This window comes from Apium graveolens, unplaced genomic scaffold, assembly GCF_009905375.1.
Source record: "Apium graveolens cultivar Ventura unplaced genomic scaffold, ASM990537v1 ctg9213, whole genome shotgun sequence".
In the NCBI taxonomy this organism is placed as follows: domain Eukaryota; kingdom Viridiplantae; phylum Streptophyta; class Magnoliopsida; order Apiales; family Apiaceae; genus Apium; species Apium graveolens.
In genome coordinates, this window is record NW_027421834.1 from 10,315 (window position 1) to 30,602 (window position 20,288).

General features: G+C 30.8%; 2 protein-coding genes across 2 annotated transcripts; one reads left to right on the forward strand and one right to left on the reverse strand.

Annotated features, from left to right (window-relative positions):
* The first annotated feature begins 8,818 nt into the window (after nt 1-8,818).
* LOC141705681 (uncharacterized) lies at nt 8,819-11,385 on the forward strand. Its single transcript, XM_074508571.1, has 4 exons — nt 8,819-9,491; nt 9,966-10,065; nt 10,725-10,843; nt 11,231-11,385. The coding sequence occupies exons 1-4, from the start codon at nt 8,875-8,877 to the stop codon at nt 11,268-11,270; spliced, it is 876 nt and encodes a 291-aa protein (XP_074364672.1). The 5' UTR covers nt 8,819-8,874; the 3' UTR covers nt 11,271-11,385.
* A 4,588-nt stretch (nt 11,386-15,973) lies between these two features.
* Nucleotides 15,974-19,623, reverse strand: LOC141705683 (hydroxyproline O-galactosyltransferase GALT6-like). Its single transcript, XM_074508572.1, has 7 exons — nt 18,863-19,623; nt 18,232-18,455; nt 17,859-18,149; nt 17,644-17,772; nt 17,393-17,566; nt 16,570-16,677; nt 15,974-16,482 (listed from the first exon to the last, which is right to left on the reverse strand). The coding sequence occupies exons 1-7, from the start codon at nt 19,617-19,619 to the stop codon at nt 16,273-16,275; spliced, it is 1,893 nt and encodes a 630-aa protein (XP_074364673.1). The 5' UTR covers nt 19,620-19,623; the 3' UTR covers nt 15,974-16,272.
* Between the last annotated feature and the right edge of the window lie 665 nt (nt 19,624-20,288).

Genomic DNA, 20,288 nt, shown 5'->3' on the forward strand with positions numbered 1-20,288 from the left:
TCTTTCCTTACCAGCTCATTCATGGTCTTGAAGTTCAAATGGGATAGCTTCTTGTGTCATAGCCAACTTTCATCTTGACTTGCTTTACTGAGAAGACAAGTTACAGATTCTGCTTTAGTTGAGTTGAAGTCAGCTAGATACACATTTCCTCTTCTCACACCAGTGAGAACCACTTTGTTGTTTTGATTATTAATCACAACACAGGTTTCTTTGTTGAAGGTTACTGAGTTGTCTTTATCACAAAGCTGGCTGATACTCAACAGATTGTGTTTGAGACCATCCACTAAGGCAACCTCTTCAATGATGACATTGTCCTTTGAAATCAAGCCATATCCCACAGTATAACCTTTGCTGTCATCTCCAAAAGTGATACTTGGGCCAGCTCTCTCTTCAAACTCTATGAGCAGGGTAGAATCACCAGTCATGTGTCTTGAACAACCACTATTCAAGTACCAAAGATTCCTTCTGTTTCCCTGCACACATCAAAATCAAATCAAGTTGATTTTGGTACCCAAATTTCCTTGGGTCCTGCCTTGTTAGCTTTCTTCTTTTGTTTCTTAGGTCTTAACTCATTTGACTTAGGAATTTCAGATTCTTCCTTAGTCATTTGGGTTGGGCCTTTGAAACCACTAGATGCAATAGAATTATTATGCATGTTATGGCTAACAGGAAATGGCATGCTTGGTGCAAACATGTTATTCCAGTAAGGCATGCTAAATGGCATTTGAGGCATATTGTATGCAGCATAATATGGATTAGGTGCAAATGGCATATTAGCAAACTGTGCATTCATGTTCTGTATAGGCATAGCATTTATAGGCATGGCATTCATGTTAGAGAATTGAGGCTGAACAGACATGGGAGTAGGCATGGCAGATTTGCAATTAACAGACAAATGATTTACACTACCACACTTGACACAGATTTTTCTAGGAGCATATTTGTCAGGTGTGTAGTTATTATGTTTGTTAATCCCTACTTTACCACTCCTATTGTTTTTCCTTTTAGTCTCTATTTTTACCTCTATCTTCTCAAGTCTGTCACTTAACTGTTTGACAGTCATGTGACCAACATTAGCCTTCTTCCCTTTCTTGGCTTGACTTGACTCTCCTGAAACAAAGTTCTTGGAAACAGACCCATACTTTTCATTTAGCTTGGTTAATTTGGATTTGCTAATGGGTTTGTTCACAGCCGACGGATGAGGATTTTTATCATTCGACGGATAATACTTTTTGTTATCCGACGGATAGTTCTCATCATCCGTCGAGTCTACATCTGTCAGCAATCCATCTACCAAAATAGGTTCTAGTTTCTCCTTATTCTTTTTCCAGGCTTCATCACAAAAAGACTCAATTCCTTGAACCTTGGTGATTTGAGCATGAAGATCTCTGGATGTTTTCCATGCTTTAATCACCTCCTGTTCACGATCGAGCTGCTTCTTCAAAATTTCTTCCTTTTTCAAGGACTCAGTTAATTCCTCCTTGGCAATTCTACACTCAATTTTTAGTTTTTCAAACTCAACAAACTGAGACTCAAGCACATTATTCCTCTCACTCAAAAATAAGTTGTTTTCTTTGATTTTAGCATTTTCTTTAGTGAGGGACTTAAGTGTAACACGCAAATGATACAATTCTGTAGACATGTCATTTATTGCATCATTACACTCAACTTTAGATAAATGTGCAAGGTTTGTAGTGATTACCTGATTGCTTGAGGAACTTGTCTCTGTTTCATCAGACTTGGCCATAAGGGCTAGATTGACATAGCTGACATCCTCATCTTTATCCAAACCATCAGTTGCCCAGTCATTCTCTTGTGTAATAAAAGCCTCTGTTTGAGTAGATCAAAGTATTTTTGCTTATAATCCACAGACTCAAATCTTTTCTTACTGGAATCTGACTTTCTACACTCATTTGCAAAATGCCCTGCCAAGCCACATTTGAAATACTTAAATTTTGATTTATCCACCATGTTTCTATTTGGCTTGGCAACTCCAAAGTTCTTCTTGAACTTGAGCTTGGCAAATCTTCTTGAAAGGAATGCTAGGTGCTCATCAATGTCCTCCATGTCATCTTGACTCAATGAATCTTCACTTTCTGCAGCTAGCCCTTTACCCTTGCTTTCACAGGCCTTTGAAGTTGATTCCACAGCTTCCATCTTCACTTCCTTCTCTTTTTCCAGTTCAGCCACTAGTGCAATGGATCCTCCTTTCTTCTTTCCTCTCTCCATTCTTTCATCCTGCTCTATCTCAAGCTCATAGGTCTTCAGAATGCCATACAGTCTCTCCAAAGTAAACTCCTTATAATCTTGTGAGTTTCTCAATGAGACTGTCATTGGTTTCCATTCCTTTGGAAGAGATCTGAGAAATTTCAGATTGGAGTCTTTAATCTGATAGACTCTTCCATGCAATTTAAGAGCATTTAGTAGCTTTTGGAATCTACTAAAAATGTCAGTGAGTGACTCACTTTCTTCATTGTGAAAATGCTCATATTGCTGAATCAGGAGCTGCATTTTATTTTCTCTTACTTGTTCAGTACCATCACAGATTATCTGTATTGTGTCCCAAACTTCCTTGGCAGTCTTGCAGTTGATGATGTTATCAAACATGTCTGCATCAACCCCATTGAACAGAATGTTCATGACCTTTTTATCTTTTCTGAGTTGTTCAATATCAGGATCAGACCATTCATGCCTTGGCTTTGGAACAGATGGTCCATTTCCTGTTGCAGCTCTCATTGGAACATGAGAGCCTCTTTCTATGCAGTCCACATAGGCCTCATCTTGAGAAAGCATATGAAGATGCATCTTTACCTTCCAATGATGGTAATTATCTTTATCAAGAAAAGGAATCTTGACTCCAACATCTTTCTTGTTCATCTTGCTGAATTGTTTTGATCTTTAAACTCTTTGTAGATTAAGAGCTTGCTCTGATACTAATTGTTAGTCCCTTAACAATATAGCAAGAATTACAGAAGGGGGGTTGAATGGAATTCTTGAACCTTTTTCTTGAAATAAAAATGTTCAACTCGATTATGGATATATTTGTTTTGATTAGCACAATGCGGAATGTAAACTTGAATGAATCAAAACATAAGTAATTAAAAACAAGAGTCTTTAAAAACTTTCTGGTGGATTTAAACAATTCCACCAGAGATATATTTAATATATCGAGAGGACTCTGTGTGCAGAAATGCTCACAGCTGCTTACATAAAATAGAACTGCTAAGAACACAGGAAATGCTAAAGATAGTGCTTACAAAGATTTCTCTGTGTTTGTTTCTTAGCTATCTCAGTTATTTTCTATTTGCTACTCTCTTGGTTTATATATATTACCAAGATTACAAAGTCAAAAGAACTGAACAAATATAAAATCTAACAGTCTTGATCTTTGCTGCTTTTCGTCCTCTATTACCCAGTTAATGGGCTTCCACAGTGTATTTGTATCCAACTCAACGACTGTGTGTCAGCTTTCACTGTTCAACTGATGTTTGAATTCTTGATATGATCATCTGTCGACTTTCAGATCATCCGTCGATGACATGATTGATCATCCGTCGACTGCTATGTTAAACATCCGTTGATAGTCATTTGATCATCCGTCGAAGCTTTGTTAATCATCCGTTGGTAGCTATTTTGGCACTTGACTTCATTTCACTTATACATAATTACAAGACATTGCTTATGTACAGTTAATCAACCTATTCTACATATCTAGTTAAAGTCAACATGACTTATATGCTACTTCAGATTCTATACAAAGGTGCATACAACACTGTGCTACAAACTTATTATTACATGAGATACTCACTCGATGGATAATAAGTTAATCATCCGTCGGGACTATAATGAGTTATCCGTCGGGACTATAATTCTTATCCGTCGAGTGCTACATTATTTCACTAAGTAAAATCTACTTAGATGTTTTGTTTAGGTAATTATCAAGTACACAACATATTCACAACAATTGTAATTTTAATTTTTTAAATTTATCTCTGATCATGTACTTTATTACGTTTAAATATGTTAATCCTAAAACTATATTATTTCCATTAATTCTAATAGATAAACTTTACCTAAAAATAATAATTATCTTCTTGACATTATGAACTAAAATAATATTGTTTGTACTACTAAAATTATCTTAGGATCATTAAACTAAAATTATTTAAAACTAGCATAATAACTCGTGCGAGGCACGAGTCATTTTCTAGAGTTTTTTATACACCACACAATTATAATATTTTTAGAGCAATTCCAACAATATCCTCTTGAGTCAAATTTTGAAAAAACGGAGATAAATTTTCTCTCCAACAAGCTTCATGTCCCCCTCTATAACATTAAAAGTTTTGAATATTTCCTCACTTTTAGGAGTGAAAATCCCATTAACTATTATTATATTATATTTTTCTTACCCGTTATTTTATATATAATGAATGAATATAAACATGGTAGTAAGTGTACGTTTAAAACGAAACGATTAAACTTAATATGTAGAATGTCGTTAGTATGTTTATAAATAAAAAGCTAAAAATTAACATACATGTTGAATACAGAGTTGACCAAAATCTTGAATTTTATTTAAATAAACTCTATGTACTGCTCTATATTATTACTGAGTTCACTACTAACTTACAACTGACATACTCAATTTAAAAAGATAAAAAATGCATAACTAAAGTCAGAATGACTTGCAATCATAATATACAATAATGTAAAATTTACATTATTATTAATATTAAAGTTGATTTTATTGAAAAATATTAATTTTTAAAATTCAACGCATGTATGTATCATGTATGTATGGGAAATGTTAGTTTTTTATTTACACTACTTTTAAGAAAGTAAGATTAAGTTATATGTATATGTGTGTGTTAGCATGTAAATTATTGTATGTTATATCTCTTAATAAATTATAATGGTTTCAATTATTTATATGCTAAATATCTTATTTATGTACATGTATAATCATTATTAACATGTAGTGAAATAATTGATTACTTAACTAACATGCATTTATAATTATTCAAAAATTAAAATTATGTAATAAATAAATTGCTATTATTTATATATGATATTCACATTATCACTGACAAACAATCCATATTTATTTTTTACGCAACCGATATCAATCATGGTTGTAACATAAAAATGAATTATATATTTTTAAGACTTATTATTGATATTCATGATTTTTTTTCAAACATTCAAAAGAAAAATTGTAATTATATCGTTATTTAAACTGTTTTTAAGTTTCTTTCATTACGACTCTAATATTTCTTCATATAATAATTTGATAACATTTTATACTATTCTCCTCAAATTAAAAATTTTCAATTCAATAAAGTTTTATAAATATCAGTTGAACTGGTTAATTCCTTCAAATTATTGAACAATATATGTTTTTTCCTTAAATAATATAAAATGCATTGATTCAAATGCTACAATATCGTATAGATATAACTTTTATTTGAATAATTCAAAATATTAAAATAATTCAAAATATTTGTACAATATTATCTTGATCAATGAATATTGCCGATCTAAAAGAATTCATTTATAAAAGCTAGATTTTTAAAGTGAAAAATGAAAAATAAATCGATTTAGTATATCATTGTAGTTTAAACAAATCTCTTGAGATCTCATTTCAAATTTCAAATATTCTTAAAATCGGGACAAATCCCAAAATTAATAATACGTTAACAGTGAAGTTAGTAATTTTAATATAAATAATCAATTGACTTGATCCTATAAAGACCTCAAACACATTAATTTATATTAACACAAGATATTAAAAAATTTTACATTATTGGTAAGATATTCTCGCCGAACTTATAATTTTAATTTACTAAACGTAGAATGTGACGATGTTTTTCGGCCGGGTCATATAGTCAAATTTCGAGTATTTTTTGAACAATGGGCCAAGTTCTAAAATGCATTGACCTATTATAATTCGAACTTATCTAAATATGTAATACCAATATAAATTATTTATATATAAGCGATCCTATTTTCAATATTTTTTTTAAAAATTATATATGTACATTTTAATTATTTTTTATAATAAAAAATATGTTAAAAATATATGAGATATATTTTCAAACTAAAAAATGATTAATAAATAAGATAATAATCCATTTATGTACTATGTCTAATTTTATATCTGAAATTCAATTCCTTAAAATTAACAGTACAAATATTTAACTAACTATCTTTCTTTTTACGTAATTCAAGTAAGTATCTTTAAAGTTAAATAAAATATATTCATTTAACACACTTACATATTATGTGTATGATAAAAAGCACATGTGAGAATATGGTGTAATGGTAAGAGGTTATATAGTTGAATGAAATAACCTGTGTTCGATTCTCACGAATCACATCTTTTATATAAATATTAAAAATAGGGGTAATTTAGTCTTTTCAATGAGACTTTTTAATCTTATGAAATTATACCCTTGTTGGGCTATTATATATAGAAGAGATTGAGGAGAAGAGACTATTATAAACTTGACATTAAGAATTTTATTCAATGTGGAATCTGTAGTTGTGTTTTGGTTTTAATCTTTATACTCTACCTTCAGTTCTATAAATTATAATTTGACAATTTAACATTACATGTGAAATTCACGAAATAATTTTTAATTTAGTGATCATTAAAAATTATTATCCATCTTAAATATTGAAAACCTAAAATAAAATGATATTGCTATCTTCGGAAGAGCTCCTTTCATGAGAGGTGGACCTATATGGAGAGATGCTCTTCCCATAAATAGGGGTCTGTATTTTCAGTCTCAACCGCGACCTTGACAGACCTCAAACAGAGGTAAGAGGGATCAGAAGACAATATCAAATAATGGGAGCAATAAATATCGTACAGATTCTGATCAAGACAAGGGTGTAGATGTGAAAGACTCATGTGGACGTGATGATATTTCATAACATCAACAAAAAATGAATCATCACTAAGAAGATCCAATAAGTTTTGGAAATAACTTCAAAAATAAAGAAAGTGATAGCGAAGATAAGGTGCCAAGGAGGTCGAGACATGGGAAAGAAGAAATGATAATGAAACTCTAAGCGGGATGCTAACGCGAGTTCTGGAAATTAGAATTAAATGATGTCACTTATATGTGATGGGATATATTAGTCATTCTTATCAATAACATCCAATGAATGATGAGATTTAAGTGAGTGAGTTTAAGTGGGGATATTGTGATATCACAATCTCAAATCGATGAGATTTGGGACTTTTATTCATTTTCGAAGGCAAAGTAATATGATTATGTGCACCATAAATTACGATATTTTGGGAGCCTGTGTTGGTCTTGTCGTTTACCCGAGTTGGTTGCACTTGAGCCAGTAGACTTCGGCTTATTTCGGACTCGCAATCTGAACTTGACTCGATTTTCAAAAAAAGGCTCAGGATTTATTGTCACATTTGGACTTTGATTATTTGCACTAATTTTGTTAATTTAAGAGGAAAATCTTGGCCAACTCTTACTTAAAAAGTTACAAACCTTTAATGATAATTTTTTTCTCGACTACGAAGCAAATATTTGTGTTCGACGGATACACTAAAAAATATTAAGTTGTTTCCATCCTAATACATATTTTCAAGTACGTACAATTTCTTCTAATTAAAATTTTTATCTTGTGTTCACTTCTTATATAATCATATTTACAAATATTGCATTCTTGATTTCTCTTTTCATATTCCTTTCAACTGTATATGTTCCATTTTTCAAGGTAATATGACAAAAATTAAATATTTTTAGTTTTTGAAATGTTCTAAAGATTTAGCTAAAATATGTTTATTATTTTTCGTTTCTTTTTAAGCTGTTGTTGTTAATCTTATGAGTTTTTTTTGTATTTGGTGGTAATTAAATAACAACATTTGAAAAAAAAAATGTAAAATCCGGAAAATTTTGAACATAAAACTAAAGATATATTATTCAGTTTCGATCCCAATCTTAAGTCAAAACTGAACCAAGTTAACCGAACAACTATATTTATTAAGATACTATGTATACTACTAAGTTAATTTTTCATGGAATTAAAAATATAATATTAATTCTACCAATCATTATAATAAAAATTAATTATATTGTTAAAATAAAAAAAATAAATATGAACAAAAAAATATATCGATACTCAAATTAAAATATTATATAAAATTAAAATAATGTTGTATTTTGTCTGAGTTATAAGCTAGCACTTGAAATAAAAAGAGTAAAAAATATGAAAGAATAAAAGAAAATGATTTACTATTTTATTTATCGTTTGTATCGTTAAAATTCTAAAACCATAGTTTTTATTTAATACAGTCTTTGGGGTATTGAAATTTTACATGCATACAAAAGTAGTTAGAAGATGAATAGTTTTCTCATTAATACAATCTTCAGAGTATTGAAATTTTACATGCGTACAAAATGAGTTCATAAATATTTTATCTTCAACTATTACTTACTTCCTGATTCACCACATAAAATAGTTTGACACTCTCATAAATTAGAATTACTATATTTAGAAGAAAGCAGGTAAGAAGATAAGAAAGAAAAAGAAAAAAAGAGTTACTATTTGACTATCTTCAGTGTTACACGGTCATGATGTTTTCAAAGTCAAAATATTAGATGTCATATGAACAAAGTTAATCTATAACCTCACATACAATGAAAGTGTACATATAAATAAAAATAAATATAAATATCACAGACCAATTTAATATATGGTTGATTCTCCAACAACTACCTACCTCCTAATTCACATATATGATTAATGATTGTAGTATAAATTTCCTTACATCCCAAGTGAAGTTGTAACTCGAAGTATTTGAGTTAGTGAAAACGATCTCTAATACAAAAAAAATAAGTTCACATGGCAAACAACTCTGAGAATTTTGGCTTCGATCAAAATGCTTTGGTCAGGAGTGGTTTTTCAGGGTTCCCAAAAAGGTCCGTTGATCTAATCACACCGTGTCCAATTGTGCCACAAAATGATGAGTCTCGAAATGCTTTTTTCATGAGTAATTCTCTCAATAATCATGGCCTTCGTGCGAGATCTTGTGACCTCGGTATCACTCCATTTTGTGTGACCCAAAATGAACCTTTTATAAGGAGTTCCCACAGAATCCTTACAAGGTATGAAGACCTCACAACCACTCAAGCTATCCAACGATATAACGTTGGAGGAAATGATAGTCAAAAATCCCAAGCAATTATTGGTATCACACCCACTTTTTCTCTGAGTGGACAAAATAATGCTCCCTTCATGTATGACACATTAGGAATTCGGGATGGGACAAGTCATATGGGATCATTGAATGATAGTTTCAACAGTAATATGAATATTTCAAAAATTTCAGGAAACCTTTCTAGGTCGGCTAACAAGGTCAACAGGTCCCGCTCAGGCAGGCAAAGTATGAAACGAGTACGATTTAGATTTGTCGAGTGGACAAATGAAGAAAAGAGGCTGATGGATCGAGAAATTTTGAAGTGAGTTTCTTTTAATTATACTTAATTATTAAACTATAATATCTTAAACTTTTTACTAAGAGGATTTTCATGACTTTATAATATTCATTTTACAAATGATACTTCTGGTTGATCTTGTTTTTATTTTTATTTTTTCTCTTCATGTCTGTTATTTAGTTTTTTTTTTCATATTCTCATGTTAAAATTGTTTGTTTTTATTAGATTTTTGACTAACTACAAATTTACAACTTCAATATATACATATTTATATAAAGTTAAAGATGTTAGTAATATGAAATAATCATGTGTAATTCTTTAAATATACATTTGAAATAATAATCTGATTTTTTATAATAAATCTTTTAAATAACTATATGTCAATTATGTGTCAACTTAGTTCACGAAAATTTTTATCGTCTGCCTGTTGTAAAATTGTCAAATTACTATAGAGACTTTATATAACCATTGATGAATGTATATCTTGCAATCTTGCAGGGGAAAGTTTTTACCAATTGATGAGATTTTTAAAAGGATTGCAAAATTGTTGCAGAAGAAATCAGTCCGAGATGTCGCAATGCGAGTCTTATGGTTGATTGTAAGTAATACTTCAAATAATGTACTTCATTAAATAAAACTATTTTGAACTGATGCAACTTTTTAAAATCTCATTGTTTAGACTACTGTGACATAATTATTTTTTGTTTATTCTTCAAACATAGTAAAAAAATGATTTATGTTCAACTTGATATTCATCTTTTAATAGTAGGGATTTTACTCGATTACTTCGAGAAAATTTTATCGCGCATTGCGCAAGAAAGTGTCAATTTGGCTAATTATCCACCATCACCCGTGACATTTATTCGTGTATTGAAAAAGACATTTGTAGTGCATGATATTATGTATATCTGTTTCATATACAACTTTACGAAATAGAAAAAAGGACATATAGTATATGTCAAAACGACTTAGGTAGGGGAAATCTTATCGCGCATTGCGCGATTAATAGTTTCTGTTTTTAACTTTTTAAAACTTGAAGTTCAGCTGAAATATTTTTTTCATATGGGTTTTGTATTTTTCTCATTTCACATTAATTATTAACAAAAAAATCAATTAAAAAAGTCAAGTTTGACTTTAAATAAGCCATCAAACTACTACAATTTAAAAAATTTGTTGCAAATTATGAGCCATTATTTGGTTGAAATACTGTTTTTGAGTTTAGCATTCAAATTTTCTTTACTTTTTTTATGTGCGCAGAAGAATGAAAAACTGGATGACGTTTGGAATTGGGTGGAACCTTCGCCTGTGGGAGATTTGAGAGATCTAACTTTTTATTTGCCAAATAACCCCAATGATCCGGATTTTTTAGCTGTTGAGTAAGTGTTCTTTAACATTTATTATCATCATTTATGATTTAGGCACAAAATTATTAAGATATAATAACTCAAACATATATAACATAATTATCATAAAACAAAAATGATGCATAAATAATAGTGACAAACTAACATTTTGTCTCTGAAAAGGTGGCTATAACAAGTGGTTTTATAGATAAGTTTTTAGTGTTACAAGGAGACTTCTGTATCCTTGCCATGATCAATGTAACATCTATATAATTTTTTCTTTCAAGTATTTTTTCTTATCCTAATATTTTTCTTATACCAGGAACAAGTTACATTCTCAAGATACATCCTCAACGTAACATATATTTAATTTTTTCTTTCAAGTAATTCTTATTGATCCTAATATTTTTCTTATACCAGGAACATGTTACATCCTCAAGATACATCCTCGAGATATTAAGCATAACATGGTCTGATCTTCATATATGATGTGATCGCTGCCTACAATTTATATGCATGAGTGTGTGTGTTTTTCGATTGTGTAACAATAATGTTATGTGATATTTTTACATTTAATATATGTAATATAGCAAAGTGCTAATTTACTCGTAAATTGACTTTGCTATGTAGTATAAAGTGTAATTTGACATATATAATAAATTGCGATCAATAATTGTGGAGTTTGGTGTAATGATATCTATTAATAAGTCATATAATTCACTAAATGATTTTTCTATGATGTGCCCATTGACACATACTAAGATATCATGTGTCATTCTCTAATTAATACTTGACTCATTAATAATGATGAATCATATATTTACGCAAATAAATTTACCAATAAATTATGACAACTCATCAAAAGTGCATAAAAATTACTCCCTATGTCCATTGGAATTGTTATCACTTGCTACACGGAGACCAGGATAGTAAGTAAAGAATTGAAAATAGTACACAAGTTTCTATGTTGGAAAAACAATGGCCACATATTATGAATATTGTCACGGTTATCTAGGTACTGAGCAAGTCTTTGAGTTTATGAATAATAAAAAATTTCTATTTAGAGTAATGTTCAAAAATGGAAGTGATGATCCAAAATAAAAAGCGTAAAGACAATGAAAAGGATGGAGGGGTAGTAATTAGAATATGCACATAGCCACAGATAGGGCTGAGCATAAATTGGCCAAACCGACCGAAACCGCCCAATCCAAACCGTCCAAACCGAATTTTACGGTTTACTAACGGTTCGGTTCGGTTTTGGATTGACATTTTAAAAACCGAATTTTTTCGGTTTAGTTTCGGTTTTTACCTCCAAATCGACCGAAATAACCAAACCGAACCGAACCGCATATTTAGAATGAAATAATAATATGCATATATTAGTAATGTGCAATTAATAATAAATTTACAATTTATAACATATGTGTAAACTAAAACATATAAAAGAACTAACCTTAATATTTTATTCTAAGATATTAATATTTATGTATGTGTTATATTTTCATTATTTTTATTTTTATTCAATAAAAGTATGAGAGTTGTTCGCATCTTTCTCGTCTTCTTACCTTTTTTAATATCTCAAAGTCATAATATTTATATAATCATTTTGAATATGATTATAATAAAAAATATAATTCTATAATATGAAACAAACTTTCGAGTCTTATTTACAAGTTCAAGTTTAATTTAATTTTTAACTTTGTTTTATAGAAATAATGGTTAAAACCGAAACCAAACCGAACCGAACCGTTTTAAACGGATTGGTTTGGTTTGGTTTTTTCACATAACGGTTTGGTTTCGGATTGGACTTTAAGGAAACCGCTAACTTCGGTTTGGTTCGGTTTGGACCCTCCAAACCGTCCAAACCGACTGATACTCACCCCTAGCCACAGACTATAAAACGTTTCATTAAATTCATAAAAAAATATGTCGGTCTCCTTTACAACCGTTAAAAATCCAATCAAACATGCCATTATGTTCAAACAAATTATAGTTAGTTACTTTATACTCACAATATATGTTTTGTATATGTTTTGTATGTTCAAACAAATTATAGTTAGTTACTTTATAGTCTAACAAATATTTTAATACAAATGATTTTAGATTTGTATTTGTTGGCTTTTATTAAATCTTATATATTATAAATATCATATTACTTTATTTATTACGTTTATATATTAAATTTATATTTGTACTTTAGAAATTAACATATATTATAATAAATCAAATTTGAACTTTTAATATTTGTTAATAAGATTTTATAATATTTAAATTACTACTATTACTACTACCATACTACGTGTCTTAAGAGTAACTAATAATATTTCAAAAAAATATAGTACCAATAATGATACCTTGAATATTTAATTTAGTCTTACCATCCTAATTTATCCTAATTTACCTATCATGTTTAACTTTTTATGGGCAAATTAACCTAACTTTGACTGCAAATTTTATATAATTTTTAATTAAAAATATTTATAAAAATGACATCAATGGAAAATACATTTAATGTAATTCAATATATATTTTTCAATTTTTTAAAATAATGAAAAAATAAGTTTAAATTTATGATCAAACTTGGGTCAATTTGGTCATAAAAGTTCATATATTGGCATGGATGAAGTATGAAATAACAGAGCATAGATCATTACATTGAAATACAAGGTTAACAGTATAAAAAATGAAACTACCGCGTAACTCATTCAATCCATCATAAGAACGTGATAAAAAAACGAACTAATTATAAAAATGATGAAAGAAACTCCCAAAATGTATCTCTCTCTTCTAAATTTCAAATATCTTGCATAAATCTCCTTTCCCAAATGCAAATCACATGTCACGAATAGATTTTAAGCATTTTCTCTGAGATCGCCCTAAAACTAAGATTGAACGTTGATCAACTATATTTCAACATCATATGTTTCATTGTCAGTGACGCTAAATCCAATATCCGCTAGCTTTTCTATATTCAGGAATGGTGCAGCATCAACAAAAACTGAAAATTGAAAAAAATTCGGCCCCAACTATATGTTATTGGCTTAATGTATTGTAATTTCATATATTTGTTGTTTATAAAAGGGTGATGTTTAAAAATATCCATTTTTTGGGTGCAATGGCTGAAAATACCCATTTTTAAAACACATGGCTGAAAATACCGTTTTGGTTACGCATTTTGTAATTGGGTAAGTGTAATACGCATTTGAGAATTGGTTATCCAAGAAAATTACTAAAGATACGTATTTGTAGTGTGGGTATTATCATTGGGATACACATTTGCCAAATGCGTATCTTAAAAAAAATAAATAAATTGGATACCCATTTGACAAATGCGTATCTAGTACAAAACAGGATACCCAAATGATAAATACATATACAAAACGGTATTTTCAGTCATCCACTTCCAGAATGGGTATTTTCAACCACTTACACCAAAAAAAAGTTATTTTTAACATTTTTTCTTTATAAAGACTCTTAATCATCTCCCAGCGGTAGCTAATTACATGGATATTGAATCCTCTATGAATATCTATATTACTGGCAAGGATAGTATGACATGACACTGCAAGAACTCACCATCAAATCTCAAGTCCAAACATTTTTTCTCAGGTGGATTAATATATAGATATGTTGAATGAAGTTCTAAAAAAACCTTTTTAATACTAGTGCATCAATATCTTCTCACAGTTAGAGTGCATATGTATATAGAAGGTTGTAGTTCATATTAATGTGGGGACCATACCAATGCAACAAAGAAACAAACACTTCACACCTTTAAATTTTATTTTATTTTTGATTCAGAAACAACTTCGACTTATTAAACTATTACATGACAATATCTCATAAAAAAATTCCCGCATCTATCTTTTTATTAAATTATCCAATCCAGATTCTAATAAAGAATAAATATGATATCCTAAAAAATAAAGAACGAATGATAAACCCTCTAAATTTTAATAAAAATGAGATTCTCATTCTTAATCATTCTTAATTAACACATTGTTAAGAATAAAAATTAATTTAAATATTTTATTTTAATATATAAAAATTATTACAACCGTGCATAACACGGATACTAATCTAGTATGAATAATAATGTAAACATGTAAATGTTATTGAATAACATTTACATGTTATTAAAACTATAAATCCACAATTTTCTTTCGAGAGAATCAAAGAAAAATGGTCGCTAAAGTTTTAACCAACCGAATTTGCACTTTTTCACAAAATTAGTAAAGTAACCGTAAAAAAAATATTACAAATATTGTAAGTCTCATAATTTATCTAATGAAAAGAAAACCCTAGATTTAAACTAAATTCTAGAGATCTTTTGTCTTCAAATTTTATTTATAGAGAACTCTTTATGGTCCAAAGGAAAAGAAATAAATTGGATAGTTAAAAAATTTGTTTGCATAAAACCTGCAAATGAGTATTCATTAGTATTGATTTCGGGGTACACTGATAAGTGATAAATTTTTTATCACTTAGAGATATCTCATCATGCTCACGAACTCATTTATTATTCAAAAGTTCATAACATCTTCAGACCTCTTTATCGAGCAGTTCGCAGGATCAGCTACAACATAATCCCAAATGTATGCATATAATCCAGAAGTGAAAAATCCTAACTGTAGTGAAGCCTCATTGTAAAACTGCAGTTACCGGAATAACAGCAAGAATTAAGTACTACTGAAGATAACCTCTAAAAACTAAATCATGTTCATCCTCGCATGAAACCGAGGCCTTGCTCTCGAGTTTTTAAAAGGGAAGGAAATAAGTGATTAGAAGGTAAATTACTTTCGTCCCATTTTTGAAGTGAAAATTTTGGAGGGAAAGTATGTTAAAGTTACATTCATTCGTTCCTTTTTAAAATTCGGGACCACGACTATGAGTGAAAGTGAAAGTACTTGTTTTCCTTCCTTTTTAAAACTCGGGAGCAATGGGTAAGTGTACTAAACGATCTACATAGCATTCAAAGATAAAATATAGAAGCTGCTTAAACCAGCATCAACTATAGAAACCGAAAATTTGCAATATTATGTAAAGAATTATCTGAGTTCACCGTTTACCTATAATAATATTGTAAAATTCACATATCTGTGAAACTTGTAGTTTTCAATAATACATTTGACTTGGCCACGGAAGAAGAAGAGGGCTCTAAACATATGTCACTGAGAAAGAAATGTAAAATACCAAATCTATTGTGCTATAGCAGAAGGTAGGACTGGAATAGAACTGTTGACAAGGATTATCATGTCTCATAGGACCATCCAATCATCCGAAAAACTCTATTGCATCCCCAAAAGATTGAAACCGGGTAATGAAATACATATAAAGGTGACACAAAAAGCTAAAATTTAACTATATATTTAACTAACCGAATGTGTGTGTGCATTGTACATATGTCTGACAACAAATCCTGTAAGCATCCGTTCCTGTCTAATTTACTTGGGTTATAGTTGTCATCGAGTCGTGCAGCACTGGGGCTTTCCTCGACGTTGCAGTTTCTTCCAGAGACATGCCATCTGTCTCGGAGATTGGTAATGCGCTGTGTAATAACCATCAATGCATCCGAACTGACAAAATTTTAAGCTGTGAACATATTCAACAGGTCTTGACTTGTTGAATTCGTTCACCCACATTCCCATGCTCACATCTTCCATCTTGAACAACTGCATTATGTGGCATATAAATGAGCTACATTAATAACGTGTATAGGAACAGACAGAAACACAAGCATTCATAGTCAAATAACATACTCGCAATTTGCGATTTTCAAATTCAGATACGACATGGCTAGCGATATCGGATGAAATAATGTAACCAGGCCCATTTGCATATGGTGGATAAAAGCTATCTGGCCATTCCTGCAATTCTCCAAAAAGGAACGAAGGTCAGCAAAATACAATTATAGAGAACTTTACATTTGGGGCGGAAATTTTTTAAAGTACATATCTAGAGCAAAGTTTGCTGGAGTGATATGAAATTTTGTTCAGCAACACCACCGTTGCTTAGTCTTCCAAAAAACGATGAAAACATTTGGTACTATCAACGATATCTACATGGTTAGTCCTCTCACCAATGGAAGGTATACCATTGCCAGGTAACTAACTAAATTAATAGAATGTCTTACTTCTGTAAATCTGCTTTAGGATGCTGACATTGACTATCAATATGGTCCAAAAGAAAATTTAGTTTAAGCGAGTTAAAGATGGGAGACATCAGAAGCTTAGGTACACAAATCATCAAGGTTGCAAATTTTAGAGAGCTAAGCAATGTAGAATATGTTAAATCTTCGTCTGGGTGAAAGGAATCAATTGGTCTCCATTATAAAACATGACAGGTAAGGGAATTGTATTTGATTTGAAATAAAAGTGGATAAGAATTAAATATGTGTAAAATAATGTACAAGGTATACACCGGTGGAAAGATTCAAATGAAAACTTAAATTACCAAACTATATGACTGCCATTACTTGTAAGGTTAAAATGTTGATGCAGCAAATTCATTGAAGAATATACAAGTTATAGCTGCAGACCCTTAATCAATCAAAAACATGGGACAAAACTAAAAAAAATATACCTCAGTTGTCACAGCCCATTTACCATGTCGGAAGGGCTTATAATTATAATTGATGTTCCCAGCATATAAGCTTCTGCCTTTCTCAGCTGTCTTAGCTTCCTTGAAAACTGCATCTAATCTAACAAATGTATCGTCGTCACACTTAAAAATATACTTCGCCGCCACTGTGTGAACCTGTATAAATCTACATAATCAGTGGAAGAAATAGATTGAAGTGTCTTGCTAAAGTTCAATTATATATCTCAACTTACCCCATATTCACAAATTGCAAGAGTCTTCAAAACAACAAGGTCGTAGTTATCCATGTAAGGTACAATAACAATATCACCGAAAAAATCTGCTTCTTTCATAACTTCCACATTTACATCTTTTCTTTTATGCTGCCAAAAAGAACACCAGAAACTGAGGATTTCTTCATGGAGGTTCACTATGAAAATAGGGAAATGCCACATGAACATATATATACCAGTGCCACAAAAAACCGAGCAACAGCATTGGATGACTTGATTGATTCGTGCTGCATCCATGACTTTCTCACAGCCATCCTCTCAGCAAAATGATTGCCTGCCGAAAGAATCCCAACAAAAATTTCAACGGGTGAATCAAAGAGAGGTGGAGCCTTCCATTTAGGGACCATCTCCAGATGCCTCTGTGGAGTAAAACTTAATTGAGTTGTGGGTAAGGAAGCAGCAAACACAGAATGCACGGCAACATCCTTTTCTATAAATAGACCCGTGGCATCCTCAAGAGTGAAACCCTGTCAATTTCGATAAATCCAATTGAAATATTGAAAAATTGACACAAGTATGGGGCTGAATATATTAGAAATCTTAACTTACACGGTAAGGAAAAGAAGATACATGTCTCCCATCTACATTGATATGAAAACCCTCTAAGCCAGCATATAAAGTAAGAATAAACATCCTGTCCTCAACAAAAGGGTATGGCCAATTAGGAACATTTGATCGTCCCATCAGCCTATTTAGCCACTGCGAGATATTGGATTTTTTCGAGAGATTTTCATCATTATCGATCCAATTTTCACATTTTACCTGTCCATCAACTACAAACAACCCAAACATTAGTGTCGAGAAATGATCTCACACACGAAGATCTCAAGTTTAATACTTGAAGCACACCACCAGAAAATCAGTTTAGTATTAACTGAAAAAATTGGTCCTGTTCTCTTTTCAATTGCAAACATGCAGCAAATCTCATGTTCAAACATAGTAGCATATAAGATCATCTACTTTGTACATAAATTAATCACTCATCACCATAAAATGAAAAGAAAAACACAAGGACTAGCTATATCACAAGTTACAACTAACATTTGAGAGTATCAAACAATATCATAATAATTCAAGCAACCTTTGTCCACTATAGTTTACTGGATTTTTAGCAAAATACTCAACTTCAGTACTAACAAACATTTAAAAATATTAATAATCAAACAAGAACATAACACACCAGTTTCTTCATTTGCCTTGGACTTCTTTCCCACACACCTCCACGAAGCTCCCCATTGCCTCCGATAACACGTATTCTGCTCAATGACCGGCTTCCCACTCCAATCCCCCTTCAACCTCGCGTTAAAATGCAGTATCTTTGGTGGCTCCTCTCCCTCAACAGCCTTCAACCCCTGCAACTCAATAACAAACTGTGACACCATCTCCTCCTCCCCTCTTCGTAACCCAATTTTCGGGTTTTTCTCCAAATGTGCCTTCTTAGGCTTCCCCACAATAGTAATATAAGATCCCAATCCCAGCCCACATTGCAAAAAAACCATCCCACCATTCTTTCTCACCTCAAATTCAGATAAAGATAAAAACTTTGGACACTCCACACTATCATTCCCCATTATTTTTTCACCCAACTCAATTTTAACCTCACCAGACACAATTTCACCCCAATATTTCTTCCCCAAACCAATAGCTTCTCTTGCCAATTTCACCAGCTCAGTAAAGTTTTGATTTTTATTAATACCCACAAAAGCATTTTCATCAAGAACCAATCCAGACACATTCTTGGCACTTTTCATGAGTCTTTTTGGTGGTTTTTGATGAAATGAATTATCAACAAACACATTGTCTACAAATCCTATACTAGTTTGGAAAAGATGGGGGATTTCAAATGTAATAACTATTAGATACATGAAAAGAACACATATCAAGATTATTTTTAAAGAATTAATAGATATAAAGGTGTCATTTTTACATAGCTTCATTGTACTTGAAATGAAACAGAAACTATGTTTTGACTGAGCTTATGTAGCAGAGATATAAAAGACAAAAGATTGGATTTTGTGCACGGGTAACAACAGAATAACAGCTGAGGTGGCTGTTTTTATAGTTGTAACGTGTGTTACAAATGGATTATTGGACCAGTAATGGGTCTGATATGTACTTTGATGTGGGCTGTTGTGGTGGGCTAACCAAGATGGTCCATGTGCATCCCCATCATTATTCTAAAAATTATCGATTCAATCAATTAATTCCTGATTCATCCTCTGCGGCGTATCGAACTGACTCAATTTTTTGAGATCTGATTAATCCTTACGAAATTTTCTTTATCGAAGTAAATATAATTATTTATTAAAATTAAAATACTATATTAATTTAAACATGAATAATTATAGAAATTATGATATAATAAATAAATATATATATATATATTAATAAATGACTAATATAATAATATTATTATATTAAATATAATTTAATATTATAATACATCTGATTTTTACTCTGATTAATCCTTTCGATTATCCCATTTCAGATTTTTGGCCTTAAATATCCCATAAATATGACTTTTCGGATACTATATTAGGTGATGCGCATTTTCCCCGTGTCGTGTCTGTAATCTAATTTGATGATTGGAGCTCATGCACATTTAC